This window comes from Diadema antillarum, unplaced genomic scaffold (assembly GCF_040938485.1).
Source record: "Diadema antillarum isolate AM-2024a unplaced genomic scaffold, OU_Dant_1.0 scf00000139, whole genome shotgun sequence".
In the NCBI taxonomy this organism is placed as follows: Eukaryota; Metazoa; Echinodermata; class Echinoidea; order Diadematoida; family Diadematidae; genus Diadema; species Diadema antillarum.
The window spans coordinates 3,063,243-3,090,423 of NW_027271028.1; the positions used below are offsets into that span (position 1 = coordinate 3,063,243).

A 27,181-nucleotide genomic window follows, 5' to 3' on the forward strand; every position below is an offset into this window, starting at 1 on the left:
TTAATGACATCGATGTCCCCAAAACTTCTAACGAAGCAGAAATACAACTTTTATGTTAAACCCAACTTATCATCAGTAATTGTGTGGTACTTTAGATATGTGGATTGCTGCCACAGGATGGAACAGTTCCATTGACAGTGAACACCACCACCACCATCTCACCACGGCCCCCCTCCCCCAAGCCCCTAAAACTGAAAAAACGTTCGATGACTCTGTTTAGTGTGTTAGATACTGCCAATTTTGATGAATTAAATTGCATAAATATACATTGTGTATCTCATCTTGCAGAATGCGTAAAGCAGTAACACTACTTGGCAACCATTTGGTTTGTGTGACATGTAAATCCTGCTATTGGAAAGGCTACTAATACACACAAACACAAAATTAAATAGATGTTTTAATTTGTGATGACCAAGACTCTTACTTTTTGCATGGGGATCAAAAACTGTAGATACATGTATGCCATAGGCTAACTGCGACAGCCGCCACACGCAGTGTGGCAGCTGCGCCGTGCTCCCATTTCAGATCTTCATGTTGAACAAACGGGTGCCTTTGCGGCGCTATATTTCCTTAATTTTTCAACAGAAACTACTAGGAATACTTACATGGGTCGATGAAACCTAAATGACTATCATCGGCGACTGTTTGATGCATTTCATTGCTTGTGATGCACAAAATGATGTCTTATAAGCAGCTCACCGATGTTCACAGAATTCACAATCACTTGCACAAGCGCACAGAATAGGGGAGCTATTCGTTATTCTCACATAAGCGAAACTGCGGGGAAGCCGCCAGGACCGCGCCTGGCGGCGCGGTCTCCGGGGCTAGCCATAGGCCCACATATACATTTAGCGAGTCTAATTTTTCAAGAATCGGGACTTCCTGACAATTTTGCAAGTGGTTTCAATCACTCCGATCACTCGTATGAATCTAAATTTGAACCAAATCAGCTGATAGGAAGCATTGACATAAACGTTGACTTTTCATGTTGTCACTCAAAACAACTTGCTCTTCCTGAACAATCCTGGCATACGTTAGCTGCCTGAACAATCTCAAACTGAAGTTAGCTTTCTAATATGCAACATATATTTTTTTGTATGCTGAAAGTACCAGTATTTATTAAAACCACGAGCTCAAAATCAATGTACAGTGATAATGGCAAGTTGAAAGATGTTTTGTTGGGTTTTTTTCAAGTTGAAAAATGTTGGTTGACAATGTGTGCATGTCTGTGTTTGTCCATCTGTCTGTCTGTGCCAGTTCATGTGTGTTCTATGAACTGTATTTCTCAACCAACTTCATTCAATTGCCATCATCATTTTGTACATTGACTTAAATATTCTTTTTATTTGATAGTTCCTGGTCATTTTGTCAGTCGAGTATGGTAAGGGTGTTAAGTTGCCACTAAAGCCATATGGTATTCGTGGCATCTTGACACCCTTATCATTCTCAGCACAGTTAGCTAAATTCACCTGCAGATTGTGGAGGCAGCATACACCCTGATCGCTCACGAAGGGAGAGTTGTTTTTGAGTGACGATATAAAAGTCTGTGTTGATATCAACATTTTCTGTTAATCGATTTGATTCAAATCTACCGACTTTAGGTATTAAAGTGAGTAAAATTTACTGGTAAAGTAAATTTTTTACTGGTAAGCTCTAATATAATTTCCTGTGAGTTTAAAGCAATTTGATGATGTAGGCCTACACTTAAATTAGTCTATGTATTCTTAAATATATAAAATGTGAACAATGCAATACTGTAAAACAAGAAATTTTCGCGTGCATTTTAATTTCGCGAATTTCGCGAGCGTCAAAATTCGCGAAATTAAAATGCATGCGAAAGTTTTTGTCTACACTAGACTCTACATGCATTGAACACCAAGTGGCAATTCGCGAAAATTTCATGCCACGAAAAGGGCCGTCGGCTCCAATACGCGAAAATTTCATGCCGCGAATATATCATGTTTTACAGTACTTCTATCAGAATCATTTATCCAAATAGAATAAACCATCTAGAAATTGTCAAGAGGCTTCTCTAGTTCTAGTTTACAGTTGATATGGCTTACTGAGAAATTATGATATCTCGACCTAATTTACAACAAAATAAAGACAAGTACAATTTTATATGCAAAGAATAAAACTCTCAAATCAGCGAATTACGAGCAGTGAACATGGTAGATTGGTAACTCTCATCAGCTTACCATTGCCATTCATGCTGACTTGACCTAACGTGCAAGTCACAGTCAAGTTGAGGAGGAAAACCGACAGAAAAATACCGGCGCAAGTACAGAAATTCACATGCCATCTCCATCGGCATGGCCATGGGTCTTCCATGGTACCCATCTCTGGGCGTGTTGGTATGCAAAAGCGGTGTCAATCCAACGTAGAATGGTATTCTATGAGCTGAGTTCCTCGGCTTGGCCTGTGAGTCAGATGTAGCGTTGGCTTTTCCAGACGATGGTGCGCCGGCTTCTTTGACACACCAGACGCGACGGGAGACTGTACAGTCGATGTCACAGATGTAGCAGCGTACAAATTTGTACTCACACGTAGATTTACTTTACTATAAATGTGGCGACTTTGCTCGACTGTTCTATGCACTGTGTGCAAAAATCGGACAAAATAATGACGACGTGCTTCAGTCTAGTTGATCAAAATCATAAACATAAGTCCTGACACAATTTTATTACAGAAAACACATGTAGTTCTACGTAGTATGGCGTCTCTCCAATTTATGCATACACACGGCCCGGTTGACGTTGTACGCTACGCGCGAGTAAACTATACACACATGGGGATGGCGGCGGTATGTTGTGGCTGGTGCGCGGCACAACAACGGGGACGCCCTGTTGTGTAATGCACGCAAGATCGGCTTGTCTAGTTGTGGTTTCTGTGTGGGAGGTGTGTGTCAGGGTGTGTTGGTCACCTGACATAGCATGGTCCTACTAGTATCATGTGACGCAACCGGAAGTTTGTGACGACTTTACGCAGACACGCCCCCAACAGCAGGACCCAAAATCAAGCACACCAAGAAATATAATATCACCAAAAGAAAAGAACAGAAAAAAAAAAACAAACACACACACACAAAATATGAGACAAGGTGCAGACTTCCAACAGCAATGGTATGCCATGAAACGAATGTTGATGAAAAAGCAAAAAAAAAAAAAAAAAAAAAAAAATCGCACATAAAAGCAAATATTCACTTTTAAAAATCAACAAACAGCTGGCCTGCTTTAGGAACTATAACACAATAACATAAACTCATAAATACACGTACAATTATCCACAAGCAAACATATTTGCACAAGAACTATGACAAACGTGTGATTTTTTTCACAAATTTTGCAGAGTGACATGTCCATGATGCAGTGAACGGTTCAAATCAATAACTTATTGTACATCACGTAAAATGTGTGAGTGTATGGGCCTATACCTAACATAGATCAATGATCTATACGATGGTTTCAAACGCAGGCTATAATCTAACTCTAAAGTGTTTCATTTTCAGTTTTATTCTACTTCTGCATTTCTCCACTGAAGCGATACATGGATTGACTGTAGGCACCCTACATGTATTTTGAACAAAAAAGTGCGTGACAGATTCCATGCAGCAGGCCTATATAGGCCCTATCACGATGATCTTTTATTGAAATAAAGGCCTGGTGATTTTATGACTTGTTTAGCGCCGTATCCATTTTGTCGAGTGTTCAAGGCGCATAAATACTATTCCAAGCATATATTCATGTATTTATGCTTTAGGCACGTTTGAATAAATACAGTGAAGTCAAAGAAGTCAATGTTTCCAGTTGGAGAGAAACAAAAAAAAATGAAGGAATCTGTGCAGGAATATTGCAGGAATCAGGGACTGTACAGTTCTGGTTGAGGTGAGGATTTAGCTTTTAACGTTTTGCAAGATATTCAGAAACCACTCTGTGAGATGTCAAAGAGCATGCAATTCTAAGGGGTATCAAAAGTTTATTTGATGAAAATCGGTTTTCAAATGGCTGAGATATCCAAAAACAAGGTGAAACAAAGAGATCCTAATAAAAAGCTTGGCATGTCGCCTTTTATCATTATCACTTTTTTCTTCTTAAAATCCTTCTTAAAATTACATGCTCTTTCATATTTCATAAGAGGTTTCTCATTATCTCACTTAGGAATGTTCAAAACATGAATCCCCACCTCAACCAGTACTGTACCGTCCCTTTAAGCAGATATCTATCCTTGATAGAGATGACAGTCGCAGGGGATTAAGACAGAAAGAAACATACACGAAAATTGGCAACTTACCGGCTATTAACGAATATTAATGAAAGCGAGTATGGTGGAGGAAGCGGGGGGGGGGGGACTTCGGACGTTAGATCTGTGTGCAACGTGGTGAATTAACCCCAGGTGAACTATAAATTGATGCAATTAAACACATAATTGTGGAGATCAATGAATTCACGATCAATGTGTTAGCGTTAAGTTAATAAAATTAATGTAAAAGAAGCAATGTTTCTCGACCCTGAGACAATGCAGTGCAAATTATAAAATAAAAGATCGTACCTGTTCGTTTCTGACGCATTCAGTTTGGCTTATTAAGAGTTTTGAATTGGGTGTGGAGATTATGCACGTTGCATGGAGGTCGAAAACTATATTAAGAACACAAATTATGAAGAAATTTGAGACCATGAAGGATCTTTCAAACGTTGCGGAGAATGTAATCATAGATTAATAATGCATGTATTTAGTTTCATCTATTTCTTTTTTCAGACGCACAATCACATTTCCGATACCTTGTATAGATACACAATGATCCTTTATACGATTGTCGGTTTTCGTCCGACGCAAACTTGGCTTCCAGCAATATCAATCATTATTATTGTCTGACCTCATGTAGCGCATATCACAATAACCAGTTACCGTTAACAGGTCATTATAAGTTAATACATCATGGATAATGCTCCCTTAAGGTAAGGATAACGAGACTTATGCATCATCTCTATACAATGTAAACCTATATTACTATTTCACACAAGGATCTTATATTTCGGGGACAAAGTTTCCCAAAAGAGACGAAAGGGATTTATACCAGAGTTCCTAATTATATTCATTCAGATCTTATTCAGAGATAGCTGAGATTCGAGTACAACAGTATACTGCCCTACTTTGGCAGAAGTGACATACCATCCGAATTTGAGTTATTGATGTTTTCATAATTCACATTAATGAGCTCTTCTTCCAGGCCAAATTTCATGCAGAAACACTCATCCTACTAAGAGATAATGTTAGATAAGACATCATGATAGTCCATTGACGTCAGTGTAAATGACACACATTTTTCTCTTTTACGAGAAATGTCACTTTTGTCACTTGCTTTCTTTTGCCAAAGTAGGGCAGTATAAACCTGCAGCGAATCATATAAAATATGAAATAATGCATCTATCATTTCATTGTGAAAAACGAAATAACAGCAAGTCATGACGTCATAGACAAAGTCATCAAAACGTTTTCATCGTGACATTAGTTGAAGTTGTTGATTTACTCATGGGAGAAAAACATTATACCAGAAAGAAGGCAGAGGTAGATACGAAAGTATATCGATGAAAGGGCAATGTAACCCCAGATATACCAAGTGGGTTTAGAGATAATGTGGAAATATTGGAAGAACATAAATGTATACTTACAGGTCCTAGTAAAGTCTGAATAAAATCGAAAAATTCGTTAAAAACTTATACATTTTGAAGGTTTTTGGCTAAATCCATTGTGCCGTCAAGTATTACGTATATAGAATTCTTTTTCGATACCGTTTGAGGCACAAATTTCGAGCACAGGTCGCGGAGAACGATGGATAATCCCAAGGGAGCAAAACTTATCCCGATATAAAACAATAGGAGGTCCATGATATAATAAGGTGGAATTTTGGGGGATGTTGCAGACTCATAGCCACATGTAACAGGCCCTTCCAAAGAAATATGTAGCTGCTGGTGTGTGCAGTGCGCTGTGAAAACAAATTCTGTTACAATTTATTGGTTATTATAATTTTCGATTGCCCGTCAATAGATGGCGCGATTTTAATCTGCTGGCTGGTGATCCGATGACAACGGCAGAAAGCACTCTTCGAGATTCCAGAGATCAGTGAAGTATATACCGCGACACTGAAACAATCACTCTGACTGTTCTTGTCATTGTTGATTTAAAAAAAAAATACAGCCCATACATTCGTTAAAAAAAAATGAAAATGATCAATAAGTATACACGTCCTCCAGTATAGAATCCATCCTTCTCGATTCAGTGCTCCGGGCAACCAGCGACTTTCCGTCAGAGCGGAGGATACGAGTATAGGCCAACATGAGTGTAGCCAGTAGACATATCCTCACATTTCCTCCTCATACCCCGCCCCCCCCCCCCCCCCCCCCCGCCTCCTATATTAACTGTTCTCTCTGGCGATTGCTACCGTTATCCGCGACATATATATCCTCAAAATGTGTGCCTCAAACGGTATCGAAAAGACCCTTAGGCCTATTATTAGTATATACTGCGTCATCTGCTGCAATGGAGAGAAAGTCTCATTGACGGATGGGGTATGCATAATAGTATACTAAAATTGATTAATTTAGCTTAGCAGAGCTCCTAAATGAACATGAACACGAAGTATCAATAATGACGGCGGCACTTTCTTTCAGTTACTTTTCTCCTGATTTCCCCTTCCTCCCCCTCTTTTAAATTTATTGAAACATTGTATGACCGAATAATTGAAATATGACAATAACAATAATAACTAAAGAACACAAAAACGATAATACAATATGATCTATATAATTCTAAGGGTGGCTTGCCCATTTCATCCCTTTTGACTAAAGTGCACTGTCGTGTAAAAATAGGGGGTGGACGCTGCAGGCCGCTTATTCGATGTCGTTATCACACATATTGAATTATTTTCCAAGACAATATAGGCCTATACTGTCCGCAAATATGAAGAAATTTTATATTTTGATCAACATAATATTATTGATTTCCATTGAATAAAACCCATTCGGTAAGCGTTAGATCACCTTCCTGGTCAGATGTTGCCATGTAAAAAAAAAAAAAAAAAAAATCCTCAAACATAATGTTTGGTTTACCGGATCAGCGGTATTATGTTATGGAGGTTGGCGTAAACTTTTGATGTTTCTTTTTCTGATGTTATTTGTCAATTGAATTCGCCGTCGTTAAGGATGTTGGATTAGATGGCAGCGAACACAAAATATTGGTAACGATATAGCATCATGACATTGAAGTCAAATACCATATTAATGGCCGACCGTAGACTGATATCATGGCCGGCGGAACCGGGGAGGGGGGGGGGGGGGGCTGGCATACAAAGGGGCATACAAAGGAATACATAAGATGTCATCACTTTGGCCCCTCCCCCACCAATTTTTTCTTAACCCGGAAGTACGTAAGTGGCACTAAAAAGAAATAGATAGAGATCTTGAAGTGTGAGCGCGGTAATGTTATGTTTTTCCGCTGAAGACCCTTTTTTTCTGCTTGTCAGCTGAAGAAACCCGGAAGTGGAAGGAGAAAGATGAGCTGAGGACCATTTTTTTTTTTGGGGGGGGGGCTTGTAGCTCACGAAACCCGGAAGTGCCCCCCCCCCCCCCCCTCCCCATCCCCCCACTTCTGAAAACGCTCCGCCGCGGCCCTGGATATGACCAAATCCCTTCAGCAGACTTCATCAGGACCTACAGAATGAAAATATATCAGCGTCACTTTTGAGACACCTCATACTTTCCCCCACGAACACGATCACACGTCTTTGTTCAGCATTGATGCATGTGTTTAATAATCATGTCGTCATTCACACCATGTGCAATATAAATATTGTAAAATCGTTTTTCTCTGCTGTTTTTTTAACTTTGACGACATTTTTACCTTCACAATAATGTATTCGAAGGGAGAATCCACATAAGGATATTAAGAAGATCAACCTCCGCAAACTATTACAGTAGCCTATAATTATAATATGCTGATTTTGTCGAAAAGTGCTGAGCGAATACTTCATTTTCTTGTATTGACAAAGGGTCGCTGCATGCGCTTAGGCCTAAATGGGTCTCAACACATTAGCGGACAGAATGGCCCCTGAATAATTTCATATATAAGGGTATGGAATTTCCCATTAGTTGGAGTTGTACACATGTTGATAATATGCGTTTCAGGGTCATGTTTTGATGAATAGATCGTGAATTACAATACAGTTACAGTTGCCAGAGCAACGGCTTTGCATGGCTGCGCAGTGGTGAAATTGAAACGAGGACCCGACCGCACCGTTAGAGCGCGGAGCTTCCAATTTTTCTTTATGTTCGATGAAGTGAAGGGAAATTAGCAAAAAAAAAAAAAGTGGAATCAGCAAATGCAGAAATATCAAAGCAGAATACATCTAGGATTATCTTTATCCTTTTTGATATGAAGATTAGACGATCCGTTCCTAAAGATTGCTTATGTCTGTGAGCCGTCTGCGTTGGAGAAGAAGGCTACAACAATATTCGAGATGATGGCTTACATACACGCACGATACACGTATAGGCTTACCTATTGACGAACTAGAATACAATCGTACTCAGTCTGTAATGTGTTATTGATGAGGGTGAAAAATTGAAGTATTTTCTCCTCCCGCTCCGTATGCCACCCTTCTCCTCTTCTACATCATCATCCTATGAGCCTTGAATGATGAAACAGTAATTAGAAGAGGTCATTCAAAGGTAGAAAAAAGAACAGAAAAAAAAAATCACATAAGCATAGTGAGCATTCAGCCCCTTCCAACTTTCAATGCTTATAACTACTCGACAGAACCGATGATCACACCCCCCCCCCCCCCCCCCCCACACACACACACAAATTACTCAATTTTCTGAATAACGAACTTTTTTTTCATTTTCGGACTAACAAACCTTATTTTATTTTCGGTACCAATGGAATAACAAACTTTATTCTGTTTTCTGATTTATAAGCCTTCGAAATAACGAGCATTCGGAATAACGACCTTTACTAGTACTGATTTTCATTTTCGAATTAACGAACCTTCTGTATAGTGAACCTTCAGAATAAGGCCACCAAAAGAAAGAAAGAAAGAAAAGAAAATGTCTGGATTAACGAACCCTTTCTCATTTTAGTGAACCTCTGAACCTCTAATTTTATTTTTTTGTTGTTGTTTTTTCGTTAATTATAACGAACCTTATTTTAAGGAATAATGAACAGCACCTAACTTGGTTATCATCTCTCCTACTTTATTTTTTTTTCGACATTTCCTCGATTATATTGAACTACACCAGAAAATTTGCCTAACTTTCCTTTATTATTTAAGCTGCACTTCCGAGTGCATTTGATATTTCCATGAAGTTGTACAATTAGACAAGATTCATTTATGTTATCAGGACCTTGTACTTGAAGAAGAAGAAGAAGATGATGATGATGATGATGATGATGATGATGATAAACAGTGCACAGAGCCATGAGTAGCTTATTTTAATTAAATTTCCATTTATTTTATTCATTTATTTTTTTCAGCGAGTGCTCGAGGAAGTTGTGTCGTACTCGAGACACCATGGGCACTGGACGTAATGCGCAGGTTGTGATTCGTTGCCGAGCGCCATCTCGCGGCCAATTAACAAGCAATTATTTTAAACGCTTGTGATTACGCAAGATTACTAACAACAACAGACCCCCGTTGACTCACTGCTGCGTGAATGCATGCACTGGTATTTGCTCCGGCTATTGAATGGCGACACTTGACTAACCGCGACGAGTTTAGTGAAATGACTTGAAGATGAAGTGCAGTGCATACAAAATGCGTCATCCACTTCCCGTCGTCTGACGTACGCCTCTGACCGATAGTGTGACAAAAAACGCCGTCTTTGAATCTTGAATATATTCCCCTCTTCTGAAACGGCGATATTCCCATCTTCACTACCGGTTTCCATTCATCGACAGGTGTTTCACAGTGCAACTCAACTGCAGCTGCCTCAACGAACTAACGACGCTGTCTGTTCGCATAGCCATATAGAAGCAATCTTCGCTGCGTTTGAAGCCATTAGGCCGTGGCGACTCAGCAGCGAAGTCACGCTCTACGGCATTTTGTGTGGAAATCCGTGTCGGAATAATCATCTTGAATTAGGGAAAATACATCGAGCGTTTTAACATGGCGGACGGTTGATTAGTGTTAGAGAACCCTTTTGTGATTTTAATGCTTTGGATACATCATGCTCTCCAACAATGTCCCTTAATTGATAAGACTCTAGCGAATTGAAGCTGTAAACCAACTGTTGGTGAGTCGTTTCATCTACGTTAGAAAGCAGAAACGCCGCCGACGTTTCACACCGTTTGTTGGTGCGAACGCCAGCCGCCAGCTCCCGGCTCACCATGGCGTGTTGCGGCTCGCAGACCGCAGACACCCACTGCAGCATTCAACTGCTCAATGGTACCGAAGTTAACATGAATATTCAGGTAAATTCTCCACTATTTTTTACATTTATTAAACATAACACGCACCAGTTCGTTTGATATGGCACACCACATCAGCCTGAACTAAAAAACTTTTCTTAATTTCATGTTATTCATGCTTTTAAAAAGTAATACAGTGGAGAGTACCAGTGGAATGCCATGGAAATCTTCCCAATTTTGACTTACTGCTCTTGGATTCTCATCTTCAAAGCTATGCAGATATTTTAATCAATTTTACTCAGCATATTTCCCTTAAGCACCTAGGCCTATCACCACATCACAGGGGGACACTTAACCCCGTCGCGGGGCGCTGTAACACAGTAACACCTTTACGGTACGTATTTGTCCGTATGGGGTCGCTGCTGTGGTTAGGGGACACTGGATTTATTTATTGACAATCTGCTTTTCTTTTCTTTTTTTTGATGTTACCATTCAATTACATTGAAAGTTGTGTGTATCACTATAACATAATCATCATCGTCATCTCTATGCTACGAGAGTGTAGGTAGGTCCTGTCGGTCTCCCGGTTGTCAGCACTTGGTAGCATGACTAACAGTCTGTATAACAAGCGTGAGCGTGGATGTTAGACAATTTCAAAATGTTTGTCTGACCAGAACATGTCTAATAAAACAAACCATGTTTGAAAAAAATTTAAATACTACTGTAAAAGCAGAAATTTTCGCGGTGTTGTAATTTTCGCGCATTTCGCGCAACCCGAAACTAGCGCAAAAATAAAAGCACGCAAATATTTTTGCTTGCCATATGTTCTTGTACTTACTGTCTTGTTTCAGCGGAATCAAAAGTATGCGAAACTCTTCTCACCGGGCCAAGCGCGAAAAATTAGTCGCGCGAAAATATCCACTTTTACAGTAAATGGACAAAAAGTGCATTTGAAAAAATGATATAGTTGTGATACATATAGTATACATACAGATATGAGTGGTATATCTGTCATACAGCAAAAGCAATTTAGCCCTTGCCTGGCTGTGCCTTTTAAGTGTTTGAAAAGTCTGAGTAAGTAATTGGGGAAAATGTTCTTGATACAAATCACTGAAAAGGGTTGAGGGAAGGTTGAAAGGTGTGCATGGGTTCTATAGCTTTACCTTCAGATCCATTGTTTTTAGGATAAGGTTGCTATAAAACCACTCATTGCCTCCTGCAGCCCAAATATTTCCTCTTACACTAAATATTAGGTTATAAACATTATTTACTATCAAGGAAATTCAGGGAAACTTTTGAGGGTACCAGTACCAAAACTTTATATTATCTTTAACACTTAAATATGGTATTTGAAATAATGTACATGTATGTATTATAGTAACATTACAGACAGTCCATCACCAACCATTGCACAGTTTTACTGTTGACAAATCTGTTTTGATGGCTAGGATGGATGTTTTGAAAGAAGTTTCAAATTGGACACAACTTTATGGAAACAACTGTGTTAACCCACCTATGACCCTCTAACAAAAGTGAAACAGAGGATTTCTATAACATGTAGAAGAAAATGTTGAGCGCACAGAAGAGAGTCAGACTTGAACAGAGAGAAAATAGCACAATAATAATGATAATAATGATAATAATAATAATAATGATATAAAACGAAAGGAATAGAAAGGATGAGTCGAGACCACGAGAGCAAGATGTGGAAGCCTGACTTCTGTTACAACAGCATTTTTCCCGAATCTTGGGTAAAGGTAAAGGTAAAACACCTTGGTGTATGTACAAACTTCATAATGTCGTTGTACTTATTGTTCAGCTAAACTGATTTCATTGTGGATTTGGGGAAAGGAGAAAAAGGGCAAAAATGTAGGGCCCTACTCCCCTAAAAAGTGAGAACAGTATTGAGCATTCTGATGTACAGTATGCCCCCCCCCAAAAAAAAAAACAAACAAAACAAAAACAAAACAAAAAACAAAAACAAAAACAAAAACAAACAAACAAACAAATTACAATCAGATTTTTGCATTAATAACACCCAATATGATTAAACCATCTAAATGCTACTTTAGGGTCGTAGAAATATAACATCAGGTCATCTTAGCTCTATTTTGCAGAAAACCCCATTCAATCTGGTTAAGCAGTCACAGAGAAATGTGGATTGTTGTAAAGATTGTCATGAGTCTGATTCTTCCAAGTTTATCACTTGGATGCTCTTTGAATCGTATAATCAATGTGTAAACACAATAGACAGAACTTGGAGGGAAGGGATTCCTGACATGCTCTACAAAAATCCTCACTTCTCTTTGACCACTGTCAAAGCAAATTGAATGGGGTTCTCTGTAAGATGTGGGCAATGAGTTATAGTTTCATACCCTGGAATTGTGTTTGGATTGATTCACTATTTGTCTTTGCGAGGGTACAGTTGTAATTCTTTTTTGGGACATACGGTACAGTGTGCTGAACATGTACTTTTCTTTTTCACTCGGGCAAGCGGAAGAATATGATTAACATAGGAAGGAGTATTTTATTGATTTATTATCATCAAATCGTTTTTCTTGCTCCTCAGTTCAGACTTGTTTCAGAGCCAGCCCCTTTGTTGCTACTATCCAGTTGTGTAAATCGTAGAATGGATAAGAGTTTTATAGTAATGTTCAAGGTTGTGTAATAAAAGCCAAATGCATGGTACTACAAATCCAATTATTCATGTTGGGTAAACAACATGAATGAACACTTCTCTGTTTGAAGCATGAGTTCCTTGCCAGAATGCTGATCAAGCCATGTGGGGGAAATATTGTTTGTATAAAATGCCATTGGTATGATGCTGAGAAAAAGGGATATGTCTTTTATTTTGCATTTAAGAGGTGTAAGATTAGTGCATAGATGTATCTCATACAATCTTCCTGACAAAACAGCAACCATGAAAGATTTAGGCTCTTGTATTTCTACATTTTATGACACTTTTTCCTCGCTTAGGCAAAAGGTGTGTTGAACTTTCTGATACAACTAGAGTGTAAGTACACTGTATGTATAATAGGCCAAGCCCGCAACACACTTGCAGATGTGTAGTGGAGCTTTAAGGCGTGAACATTTAATGGTGCCGTCATTCTCGGCAGTGGCAATGAGGAAGAACAGAATCTCTTGCTTTGTGGATGTTTCTTTGCAAAGCGGTCGTGGCGTGGGGGGAACGGATGAATACTCGCAGTGCAAATATCATCTCCAGTAATGTTTACCCAATACAGCCAGAGTGAGATACCCTAAGGGCCTGTTTCTATACATACTGCCACCGATCCTATTTGAGGGTGGTCACAATGTTAAAAAGTGACTCACAATACTATAAAAAGGCGATTCAAGAGCCTTCATGAAAGGGAAACTCATTCAGTATTAGATACATTTGGTTAAATTGGTAATTCGTGTGAACAGTTTGTGACAGTCAAATTTATTGATCAGTCAGTTTAAATACTACCCCACAGTGTTACTCTGATGGCATTTGATTTACTTCACGTGCACCTCTACAATCACCCTTTGCTAACAACAGCAAAGGGTGATTGTAGAGGTACACATGTACAGTTGTACATGTATTTATTTCTGATAGGCAAAGGGAACTGGTTAGTAATGATAGTGCTGTACAATGTACTTGAGGGAACATATTAGAATTTCATGCACATCTTGTAAATATCATAGTTTATCCTGACATCTGCAGGGCTTGCACTGAGGCCTGCCTGACATTGCAATAGTAAGTGCATGGGATCCAGGTAGGCCCTACCTGTACTAAATTGCAAGAATTAAAGAAGAACAGGTTTAATGAATTGCTCTTTATTCTTTTCCCATTCAAATATCAAAGACCCACCCCCCCCCCCCCCCCCACCCCCAACAAAAAATGACTTTTGTGAGTGAATCTGTTGGGCCCTATATTTTGGTAAATCCATAAAATCTACACAATTTACAAAGAAGCTCACTCACTGCTAACTCTAGTTAGATATTTACAAAGTAGACATTAGCAAGCAGAGAACATAGTATATAATATATGTGACTTGAAGGTTACTTTGTGTTGACTCAATGTTTAGAATTGATTTAATGTTAAATAAGGATAACTTGTAAATGAGTTTAAAGCAAGGATTACAGCACCTTTTATGGCAGATTATACTGATTAACCCATACTTAAGACAAATTATGTGATATGCTGTACCTGCTTTCATGAGCTTCAGTAACACATTGGTGCAAGTACGTTGTAACTTTCTATTGCACTAAATGAGAGAGAGAGAGAATGGGAGAACACCAAAACGTAAAACAACAACTACTGCAGCAAAAAAGGGAATTTAGCCCTTTGTACTGCCCACGTAATAAGGAAGACATCTTTATGCAACTAGGGTGTATAATTATATACAGTACTGGTACACAAGAAGCCAAATCTATGGTTCATGCTACAGTGAAAATGGGAGACTGTAAAATGATCTCAGCTAGTGGCTGGGGGGGGGGGGGGGGGGGGGGGGGGGAAGGGAGGTAAGGGGAGGACAAAGTGCCCAGACACACTTGAAGAGACACAGAATCCCAAAACCTGTGCACCTCAGCCTTGCAGTATAACATGATGAAATCTGAACAAACGTGGCATGAAAGAAGTATACAGTACATGTACTTTACAACTGCTATTTTATGTATACAGGTACAGTACTTCATCTTATGGGATCTGTGTTTTGTTGGATAGGAGAGATCCACGTTTTTATGTAATGTTTTGTGCATACTGTAGGAGCCCACCATTAAAGTGTACTTCAATGCCATACTCAGATCGACTTTGATAAAACAATACTAGTAAAAACAAGCAAACAGAATTATAGAAATTTTATCAAAATATGAAATAGAACGATCAAAAGCTTATATTATGAAATAATGGACCTTTACTTCAGATCTGATTTTGATAAAAGCCTCTAATGTATTAGTTGCATTTGATTTGTCCTCTATTTAATTCCTGACAGCTATTAAGGCCAGTCAGTTGCAGTTTGATCAGATTTCACACACATTGTGCGTACCAAAGTGGAGTAAACCTACAGTTTTACAGATGTGATACATTTGTACACTGCAGGCGGTAATCCAAGATTGTGTTGTTACATAGGGTAGGACTTTTAAGATATCAGTGTACAAAACAATGTGCAAGAGCAATGCCCTGAACCATTTAGGGTCATTCAGAGGTCACACATCTAAGCTTTCTGTTCATTACCAATCAGTGGAACTAATGCTTGCATATTTGCAACTATTTGGAATTAATTTATTAAAGTGCCAAAATGTCTTATAGGTTTTCAAAACTGTTGTGTTACCGTTGCCTTCGGGGCCAGTATTCTTCATGAAGCTACTTTGTATGTTATTCTCTTTAAAGTGCTAGTCATACAGAGCTGTACAATATGTGTACACACGCCCAACCCATCTTTGTTGGTCCAACCAGAGAAGTGTGTTCCACCTTCCTAGCCTATTTCAAGGGCCCTCACACTATTGTTGTTTGTGCCGACAATTGTGTGTAAAGAGAGCAGAGTAACTAAAGCCTGATCAAAGCATCTCAGTGCAAGGGCGTTTGAGATCTGCGAATGTGATGATCATGGGTGTATGCAAGGGGGGGTCGGGAGGGTCGTACGACCCCCCCAAATTTTCAAGAGGTCCACTTTTTGTAAAAGACATTTTTTTTTGAGGGCTTTTTACTCTATATAGGCCTACAACAGGAAAAAAAAAGTGACCAGGTGGTGTTCCAGCAAATTGTCAAAAACCTCGTAAATTTCGTAACTTAGTTTTAGTATGCCATAATTTACCTTATTTCTAAGCTGCACTGCCATGCCGAAAAAGTCACTTTTGTATGCACCAAATTGCCCCATTTTAAGATATAGAATTCAAAAACTCCCTACCGTGGAAGGGGGGACACCCCCCTCCCACACCCTCCCCCCGCTCGGTCGCTCCGCTCCCTCGCAAAGGTAAAGGTCCAAAAATTTTGGTTACGACCCCCCCAGAAAAAATCCTGGATACACCCCTGATGATTATTCGTGAGATTTATCATCCTTGAGAAAGAGTCTGTGAAACTGACTGTTCATTTTGATAACTGCCATACCATTTTATTGTTTTAAAAAGGAAAGAAAGAAAATAATTGCTGAATTAAGATTATAAATACAAGGTACATGCTCAGTCATTTGGCATAGTGTAATTGAAACCAGGTTCTGTTTGTTTTAAAGTAACAGCATGAAGTAAACTATTATTTCTCCCTGACAGTCTCTCGATACTTTGAAAGTTTGTGCCTTATATGTGTGCGTGTGTCTATCTAGGATCCTGGTTAACCATGTGTGAAAGAAGAAAATAACAGAAAAATCAGGAATGTTTAAAATATTTTCAGGCATGCATCATACATAACTTTGATACCTTGAGATATATATGGATAACATTCATGTGCTACATTTGTGCAATGTAGCAGCCAGGATGAATGTTTAGAGTAGGAACGTGATATGATACCTTATCTCAGATGAAGCGATGAACCTTCTATAGATCTGATAAGAACATGTAAGTCACAGACCATTGTCATCGAAATCATCTGTCCTCATTCAGGGCTCATGAGGTCACCCCAAGTTCAATATTAGGAGATCTCGTTTTTCACCCCAAAAGTAGATTAAGCAAATCTTGTCTCAAATTTTGATTTGGGATACGTGCAATTCAAACACGTCGCTCAGTCATCAAAAAATTGATCCCCACCCAGAAAACCCCCCAAAAACTTCAAGATGGAAGAAGAAAACTAGTGTGAAATTGTGGCACTTCATCTTGCATCCCTGATCCCCATAGTGATTTGTCAAAGCCACTGCAGGGAGCGAACATGGTATCCCTGCATCTTTGCTGACCTGCAAGGGAGGACACCATTTCACGCGGGGATGTACCGGTATTAACTTACCACCAAACCTGTCACCGGTCGTTACCAGTGATGTGGATCGCCGCAGTGCGGTTCAGCTGCATTTGAACCGCCTTGACTGCTACATTTTGTACCCAGTTGGCCACGAAGCTTCCAGAATGGAAGCCGGTTCTAAGATCGCAATCTGGATTTTCATTTCATTTTCCATTTCTGACGGACATATTTACAACCATTAGCACATGCTGCTGTGAATTATATTTTCCATTACATTTAAAATGAATTTTTTTTGCTTTAAGCATGAAATGATTTATGTACATTCATTTATTCAAATTCACATGTATGGCAATTCTTTTGTAGACGACCTAACAATGACCCGTTTTAAAAACTAATCCTGATATTTCAATACGAAGAATCTAGCCGAGGTACTTGAAGTAGTTATTGCTTTGTCAGTCAATACATGGGGTAAGCTTTCCATTTGTAAAGAACAACCTGTTTTACAAAGCGATGTGATTGAACTGTATGACAGCAACTGATTGATTATTAAATTGAGAAGGGTATTTAATGAAAATATGTTCAGCATGTTATTACCCAGAGCATTGCAAATATTAAAACTGAGTTCCTGAAAGGTTATCCTTAAAAATACAACTGCTCCTCGACCTGTATACTCCACAAAGGAAAAGCAAGCAAGCAAACAAACAAACAACACTCACTGTGTTGTTTCTTTGTTTCTTTCTTTTTTCTTAAAACTTGGAGGAGAATCCCCCCCCCCCCCTGCATGTGATACCATCGAAACTGTGCAAATCCAACACACATTTAACTCGAACGTGCTTGGCTCAGTTATTGAAATCCTATAAATAATGTCAGAAAATTGTTGAACATGTCTGAAACAATGAGATCCACCTGAAGACAGAGAGATTTGTTATTGGCATATCATCTCTCAGTCAGCAACAATCTTGCAGCAATACTGAATATCACTGAAATGGCCTTCAATGCAATTGTAGAGCTGTATGAAATGTGTATGTATAGATTGTAGCAGGGAGGTGACGTCTGTCTAATGTGCACTACCTCACATTTTAAGTAATGCTCTGCATTGATGCCATTTCCTGTGATGCCTTGCAATGCATTTCATTGTGTGGGACTATCCCGTTGAGGATGAGTCCTGAGTTAGTATACTTGAGGCATGTGTCTGTGAGAAATGCTTGTGGTAGCAAAATCAGTCTGTCCTCAACGGATTTTATACTAGCGTATCCCACAGCACACTCTACACACATGCACAAAGAGTTAATCTTGCAGCCTGTGCTTGATTACCCATCATTCACACAGTTCAGTGGTTTTGTTCTATTTATAAAGCAAGAAGGAGATATCTCCTTGTTCTAATAAGTCTGCAACTTGACAGGTGAATGACCCCCCCCCCCCCCCCCTTACACATTGTTCTTACTCCTGCATTCAGTCTTTCTGAGGAAACCAGCAGTGCAGTTGAGAACAGAGGGGTCTTCTCCATTGTAATGTAAAGCTCCCATGCACTGTTTTGGGAAGGGGTTAACTGCCCCATTCTTTTGTGCGATGTGTCCCTGAACATACATTGGGCTCTTTAATTGATTCCCCACTCAGTATCATTGAGGTAACCTATAGACCTTGAATTGATGGGTGTGAATTCATCAAAGCGAGATCCTTCAGCTCATTCTTTCAACTACAATGCCCCAAACCATAAGTCTGAGTGGCATACTGATATTTTATACTGTAATAGTCTACAAAATGCTGCCATGCAGACACAGGATGTGGTACATATTCCAGTGTAACCAACATTATCATTGCCCTTTATTTGGCAACCTGCATAAATGAAAAGTCTACAGTGTGAATATAGAATTTTTTAGATGGTTGCGGTGAGATAATGATGATAGATATTGTGCCATCATAATGTCCATTTAGCTATTCAGATGACTAGTGGACTCTTATGATTTGATTTTGTCAACAAAAGCTAACCACAGCAGCAATCTCAAAGACAGAATCATTGTCTCTGTGTAGGACTGGTGTATGGAGGGCAAGTAAACCCCTGTGAGATTCAATTCAGTTTGGATGTTACCCTGGTATAATTTTTGTAAGTGAATTTTGTTACAAAAGGGTTGGTCACCCATGTCTCAAGATGTTAGGGGGGTTCACACGTACACCAATTAGCGGGATACAAATCTCGAGCTTTGCATCGCGATCGGTATCTCGAGTTTTTTGCAAGTAAGGACAGACAAAACCAGAAAATTAGCGTGATAAGCATCGCGATGCTAATCCCAAGAAATCTTGCGCTAACAGCGAGGCCTCTGCGAAGAGGTCCTTTACCTCTTTGGCGCACCACAACAACAGCGCGCGAACCACACCACTGACGCGTAAAAAGCAATGGGCAAAGAGAAGCGCGTGCATGCAGTGATAGAGAAGGGCGCTAAGTGACCCAGTTTGCAGGCTTTGCTGTTATCTCGATCGGCAATTAGCGAGATAATTCTGTTCGTGTGAACGGTTGCAAGAAACTCGAGATTCCGAGCGCGATCGCTATCCCGCTAATTTGGAGCGTGTGAACGGTTGCAAAAAATCTCGAGATATGGAGCGCAATCGTCATCCCGTTATTTTGTACGTGTGAACCCGGCTTTTCTGTATACTGCTGCCTTGCAGAATCCAATGTAGACAAAAGGATTGTACAGGGATATGAGTGTGTGTATACAGTGTACCTGCACATACATGTACATTGTATGTGGGTGCAGTATGTTGGACTTTCACTCACTGTAAACTTTACATCCTCATGTGCATGAAGTAAGATTGAATAAGGAAAAAGGTGAAGCAAACAAACAAACAAAAATCAATAAAAGTTTCATGGTAAGGCAAATAAAAGAAAAATAAAAGAAATCACAGTTGCAAAAAGGGCTAAGTAATACTGACAACTGCATTTTTATGCAGAGTAAGTTACTCTCACAAGTCTAGCATTAACTGCTCAACCTGGTTCTTCTTCCATCATATTTTTTGTTGTTGCAATGATGATGATAGTATAATAATGATACTAATTATGATAATGATAATAATAATAATAATGATAATGATAATAATTATAATAATAATAATAATAATAATAATGATAATAATGATGATGATCATAATGATGATGATGATACTATTACTACTACAACTAATGATAATGATAATAATAATGAGCACTTCTATAGCACAACAGTCTATAAAAAAAAAAAATGCTTATGACATTTTTAGGAGAAGAAGAAAAAGGTACGAAAAGTATGTAGAATTTTTTTTTTTAATGGCATGTTTTTTTTTCTCTTCACATTCCAGAGGAAAATGATAGGTGGGGATGTGCTGGACAGGGTCTTCAATCATCTCAACATGGTGGAGCTGGATTACTTCGGTCTCCGATTCGTGGACAACGACAACCAAACGGTGAGCCATGCAATTTCCTTCTGGCAGATATTTTACATCCAATCACTTCCATGAAATGTAATTTCTTTTTTTTTTTTTCATGAAAGGAGGAAACAAACTTTGCAAATGTATTGGTTTATCATTTTCTGTATTTTTTTTTTGTATGTGCATTTCTGTGAGATTTAATAGTGAGATGATGCTCCGTTTTGTGTTAGATTGCAGCATATTACTTCAAAAATAAAAGTATTAAATGACTGATTAGATTGCTTTGTTGCCAAATTGAGTTCAACATCTAAACACTATTTTTTTTTTTTTAATGTTTCCTTGCTTGGAAGTGCAACTAATAATGTCTTCTTTTTCACAATCTTATGATGCTAATTCTGCAAATAATACACAGAGAAAAGTATACTTGTAAACAATAGATAAGTAGGACTTTATATACATGTGTACATCACATATCAATAAGACATTGTTTGTTTGTTTGGGTTTTTTTCTGTGAGAACCCTCTGACACTGAATCTCATGCTTAAAAAGTCAAATGTAATCAAATAATATTTCATGGAATATGAAGGCAGCATGAAATATCAAAAGGACACTGACTGCAGATTTCTACAGTGGCTTTATGGAGGTACTGTTTACCATTGGGAACGGTGATTTACATTACAAAATGTTTGCATTATCACATTTGATGCATACACTGTATGTGCAGGTCAGTTGTATCACAAAACAACCATGCCATATAGAAATTTTGCAATAAAGCCTAAAATATAAGAAGATATTACAAATTTCTCACTTTTAAACCATAACTGTAGACAGTTTAGTCTAGAGACAATTTTATTATAGCTATTGTTCACACATTTTGTATACTTAAAATTGACATACTGATTAACTTTTTAACACTGGTTGTTTCTATCCCTAACTCACATTTTAGAACTATTTTGGAGCAATAAAGCTGGCTTTTTGTTTCTTCTGCAAATGGTAAAAAATGCCTTTAATGTAACCGTTGGTTGCAACCCTTTCAGAAAACCTTCAGCTTTTAAGAAATCATTCCCAGCCAGATTCTATGATTTTGAAGAACTGTTTGTCATGTCCATTATCAATATTTGTGGTATATTGCTGTCTGATTTTTGTTCTTTATTGCAGCACTGGTTACATCCGGAGAAATCAGTCTTGAAGCAACTGAAACGTAAGATTTACTTCACTTTAAGCTTCTTTGTTGCTGTGCATAATGTATTTCGTTATGATGTACAGGAAGTATTTTTTTTTTTGACTCAGTATTGGCAGCTATTATAATAGATAATACTTATTCTCCCAGGCATTATTACTATAGAAAGATTTCAAAGGAAGATCTGTGCCATTTTGATGATGAAGTGGAACAGTTTTTTTTTTTTTTTTGGATTTATGACCCGGAAATTCATTATCTGTATCTTTTTATAACTTTTTTGCCCCACTATACCTTTGTATTCAGTACATAATAGTGTGGAGAGGTGGTCAATGGAATGTGGAATCTGTGTATTTTTTTCATGGTGTTGAAAAGAAGAAAACACCTGCCAAGTGCTGTCGAGGTTACCGTGATTATTAAAAAGGCACACTGTCGATGCTCTCATTTACCATCTCCAGTCTGTTGCTTAGATTCAACCTGCTAGCACCTATTAAGGATTCTTTCAATACTAAACTCTACTCACTGATTGAAATAAGCAGTGAACTTTTCCCCAAATATAGGCCTATGTAGGTTTTGGAAAAATTGGGAATGTCTTTGCGGAGATTAAATTGTTGAGTATAATGATATGCAAATGATGTGGGGCAAAAAAAAAAAAAAAATCAGGAAAAGAACTAGAAATGGAGACTTGATTAATAATAATAATAGTAGACATTTTTAGAACGCCTTTTCCACTGGATACAAAGCGCTATGAAATGTTTTCCCTGATCGCCATAGGAGATAAAATATACAAATTACCAGGCGGTGACAGTACAAGTCCAGTGCATGTATAGGGATATCGAAATAAGTAGGTCTTCAAGTTTTCTTTGAAATGATCCAGTGTTGGTGATAATTTCAGAAAAGGAGGGAGCTTATTAGTAGTAGATGTTGAACAAGATTTTAAATGAATGCAATTGCTGAATGATACTTTGTAATTTTCTTAGGATTTCAGACATGCATAAAGAGAGAAAGCAGTCAAAATCAAATTTAAATGCTGTAACTTGACATTTTTATCCACTAATAAGTTGTTTTTGTTGTTTTTTGCATTAGTCATAGAACATTATTATTGTTCTGACAGGGAAAAGTAGATGTTCAGTGTACAAAACTGACAGGGAAAATTAGATGTTCAGTGTACAAAAAACAAAACAGCAATAACAAAAAATCCAATAGAGAACATAGGTCAAGATGAGAGTTTACAATTGCACAAGCTCATGCAGTAATGCTAGAAATGTATCATCGCTGGAGTGACAAAACCTTGTATCTCAAATTTTGGTGAAAATCACTTAAAAAAAAAAAAAAAATCATCAAGTAATCAGTTAAGCGATGTCATGTCCAAATCCTAGCTGTTTTACCCCCAAAAATGAAGCCCCCATGGCATGTCAAAGGAAAGGTGATCCTATTTGTTATAGTGCTTTGGCTGGCAGGTTTCTGTGCTCTCCTGAACGTATGACATTTCTGAGATACGAGGTTTTGCCACCACAACAGCAGTATGGGATTTGTAAAGAATGCCATGTTTTGATATCCTTTCTTCACACCATGAGTATCAGTGACATATAATTGTCTGCATAGATTTCGATGTGAGAGATCGTAATAGTCAGTGTCAAATGCTCAGGTGACGTGAAAATTTTGCCCTTTCATGCAGTAACTCAAATTCATTGGAGTTGATGCATGGTGAAATACATGCAGTCTGACAGGACAATTGAATAATGAGACAAAGAGACTTATTGCAAAAGTCTAGATGAAGGATGTTAAATTTCACAATAAGGTGAAATTTCACCAGGTTTGCAGCAACACTGGTGCCTTTTGATTTTGGCAGCTGCAACCAATGATTATAGATTAAACTTGACAATACATGACTTGAGGTCAAAAGTAGAAGAAATGATGGAAGCTAGAACATCTGCTACATTTTTCAAATGAAAATGACAAAATGACTTCAAATTGAAATCAAATTGCCTGTTTTTATATCCCTACAACTGCCTCCCAGATGTAAGCACAAAGACGCTTTACTTTGGGGTCAAGTTCTATGTGGAGGACCCGTGCAAGCTGTCTGAAGAGGTGACCCGCTACCAGTTCTTCCTACAGCTCAAGATGGACATGCTGCAGGGTCGGCTCCCGTGCAGTTTCGGCCAGGCGGCTGACCTCTGCGCCTACGCTGCGCAATGTGAGTGCGAGATCTGTTCGGCCATCTTTCCCTTTTTAAAGGGAAATTCCGTCGTGGATATCATTGTTGCTTTGTATGAAAACAGAAAAATCAGAGAAGTGGTTCAAATCAAAATTTGGAAAAATATTGCATGCATTCAAATTGTTATGAATATTGTAGAAGTTTACAGAGTGTGTCAAATTGGCAACTCTTAATGATCTAGATGTAGGTCAGCTCTACTTGTTTGGTTCACAAAATTCCACTGACTTTCATTTTTCACAATTGTTGGGCACAAGCAGAGTGCATCTACTGACGAGGACACACAAAATATATTCCCTGATACTCTTAATTACACACCAACAACAATTAGTCTGAAGAAATGTTTCTTTTTCTCTAGAAAAAAACTCAAAATTGTCAGTTTCCATACAAGGCAACATGATATTGGAATGGAATTTTTCTTGGTAACCCCTTGAACATCCTATGGGAATTGACAGTGTGGTGACATTTTAGAATGTGCAGCAATAAATCCTGGGTTTTCAAACATTCCATTTTTTCATTGGAAGATGAAGCCATTGTTCTTTGTTTTTTGTTTTTTTGTTTGTTGTTTGTTGTTTTTGGTTGTTGTTGTTTTTTTTTTTTTGGGGGGGGGGGAATAGGGGTGGAGTGAAGGGGTCTGTTGATGAAGTTCTCAGAGTTAGTTGTAGGGTAGGTCCTATATGCAGGAGTGTGACAGTATGTCTATTTTTTTTTCATTTATCTCAGTTTAGGGACAAATGAAGGTTAGAACAAAAGTATTGTATTATCTTCACAATGCAGGAAACATGCTTTTCTCGATATTTGATAGATGCCTCCTAACCTTCGAACATATTTGTGCTGTACAAAATCCTTGCAATATTTTAGATTGTCAGGCTTGGATGATTCAAATGCTAGATCACCAGAGAAAATTGCATTGATCTCTACAGAATGATCAAAGTGATCACTGATGATCTGTAGAGGAACACTGATCTGATTTTATGTGCATGGATTGGACATAAAATAGAGGTCCCATGTGTGACAGAGTCACAACTCATACATATTAAAGATCCTGCTTCATTTATTCACCGCAAAGAGCGGGGTGTTTATCCCGATGAAGTGGTCCCACCTAACATCCAACTAGACCCCATGGAAGACCAGCTATTGCTGCTGAATATGGCCTATCCAGCCATCTTCTCAGATGGAAATGAAACAAACAAAGAAACAAAAAATCACCCTTGAATGCTCTCAAAACTCAGGACTGATTATGAAACAAAACGATAGCTTGTCCTGATACGGCACTTGGTGAGCCATCTGGGCGTCCCCCAGCGACACAGACAAGAGCAGGATCCAGTATCCCATTTTGCTAGGCAACCCCTGATTGCATCCAAGGTTGGCTCACCTTTGGGAACTTGGGAATACCTGGGGTTCTAGCAGTGCTAGGGTGTCTCAAATTCACTGGCAGGCCCTATTTGTCAACGCAAGTGACGGGGCAACCCCACGCAGCCACCGAAAACAAGGGATAAGTAACAGAGTGGCGGAATATTTCCTGTCAGATCTGTCGCAGCTGTGCATGGAAGCAGTCATTCTATGTCAGTAGTCGAAATGATCAGCCATTTCATCACAGTATGGATTTCAGGTTTTAAGCTTTTCCTCTTCTTGTCTGTTTTCTTTCTCCTTATTTTTTTTTTTTTTTTTTGGGGGGGTGGGGGAGGGTGGTGTTGGAAGAAATTTGTGGACCATAGGAAAGTTACATTTGAAGTGGATGCAGTGGTTGTTGGATTTGTTTAAAAAATCAGGACATTTGGAAGCAAGAGTTTCACTCTTGCTACAGATTTGGGGGGTCATCACAGAGAAGTTATAATTCAAGTTCGGTAGCTACTCTCTAGCGATTGTTCTTTTCACGGGACTTAGCAACAGATTGATAGAAAAACAGCATCCCAGTGTCAACTTGCATTTTTGAAACAATTTGTACACGCAAATACGTCTTCATTCGATCAAACTCCACGTAGGAGAGCTATGTATCAGGTTATACGCTAATACAGATGTGTGCTGTAGGACCGTGCATGATTTTCAAAACTTGCAGTCATCTTACACTGTTGATACCTTCAACATCAATTCTTTTACTGATACATTATGAATTATAGGCAAATCATTTTGTGATGATGTGAGCATATCACAGAGTTTAATGGAAAAGTTTCACAAGCGGAAATGTCAATTAAAAGTGCCATTTCAATCTATTCGGTACAAAGCCAGTCACAATAGGCCTGCATCTGAAGACTACGAATGCTAGTGAACATCAAAGTAATGATACATTTTAGAGAGACGATGCACATTGAATAGATATGTTGTTTCCTGCCATGTATGATGAGATACAATTCACCATTTAGGATTTAGAACAGTTTGATGAGGCAATAAAGACTGCAGAGGAAATTGCTGTGATTGTGAGGCCCCCAAAGAGCCTGTTCATCACCCAGTTTGCATTCATAAATGTACTTCGTGGGGTCACGCACATCTGAGGTGTCTCGAGGGCGTAGAGAATCGCCATGTGAATACGAAGTCCCCGTAATTTATCGCTCCCTTCCCGCCTCCTCCGTGCCATTGTTAGGTAACAAAAGTCACAAAATTTGTAAGAGGAGGAGTTTGCTTTGTTGGGTGTCAGTGCCAGAGTTTTAGAGCCTTTTTTTTAACCCGCTTGCCTTTCTCTCCCCCCCCCCCCCCCATGTCATATTCTCTCTTTCCATTAAGGGGATAGTCAGTGTTGCTTCATTTTTGTGTATGATCATATGGTAGTGACCCGCTGCAACAAAAGGATCCGAAAGTCGGGGAGGACAATTTTCTGAAAACGACACGACACAGATCTGACGACATTATTCCCTTACTCTTCCACTTTAATATCATATATAACATGACTCATAAAAGTACTTGGTTTGCGGAGATATCGATGATTTTATTAGCGCATGTCGAGTGGTTTAAAAAATCAGCGTTTCGAGAAAACTGCCTTCAAAGTTTTCCTTCCGACGCTATCATGATCAAGGGGAAGCAAGACAGTTTTCACGGTTTGACAGTAGAAGGTACGCTCCTAGCAACCTCCGCGATGTTCATTCAAGCTTAGCGCCAGCGGTCTACGCACGACCAATCAGTAGCCAGGA

The 27,181-nt window shown here is 38.7% G+C and overlaps 1 protein-coding gene across 1 annotated transcript in view; it reads left to right on the top strand.

Moving 5' to 3' along the window:
• The first annotated feature begins 10,380 nt into the window (after positions 1-10,380).
• Positions 10,381-27,181, top strand: part of LOC139721143 (band 4.1-like protein 4) — a 73,342-nt gene continuing 56,541 nt past the window's right edge. Inside the window, exons 1-4 of the mRNA XM_071632475.1 lie at positions 10,381-10,464; positions 20,597-20,701; positions 21,721-21,865; positions 23,862-24,038. Coding sequence (XP_071488576.1) covers positions 10,381-10,464; positions 20,597-20,701; positions 21,721-21,865; positions 23,862-24,038 — 511 coding nt within the window. The remainder of the gene's footprint in view (positions 10,465-20,596; positions 20,702-21,720; positions 21,866-23,861; positions 24,039-27,181) is intronic.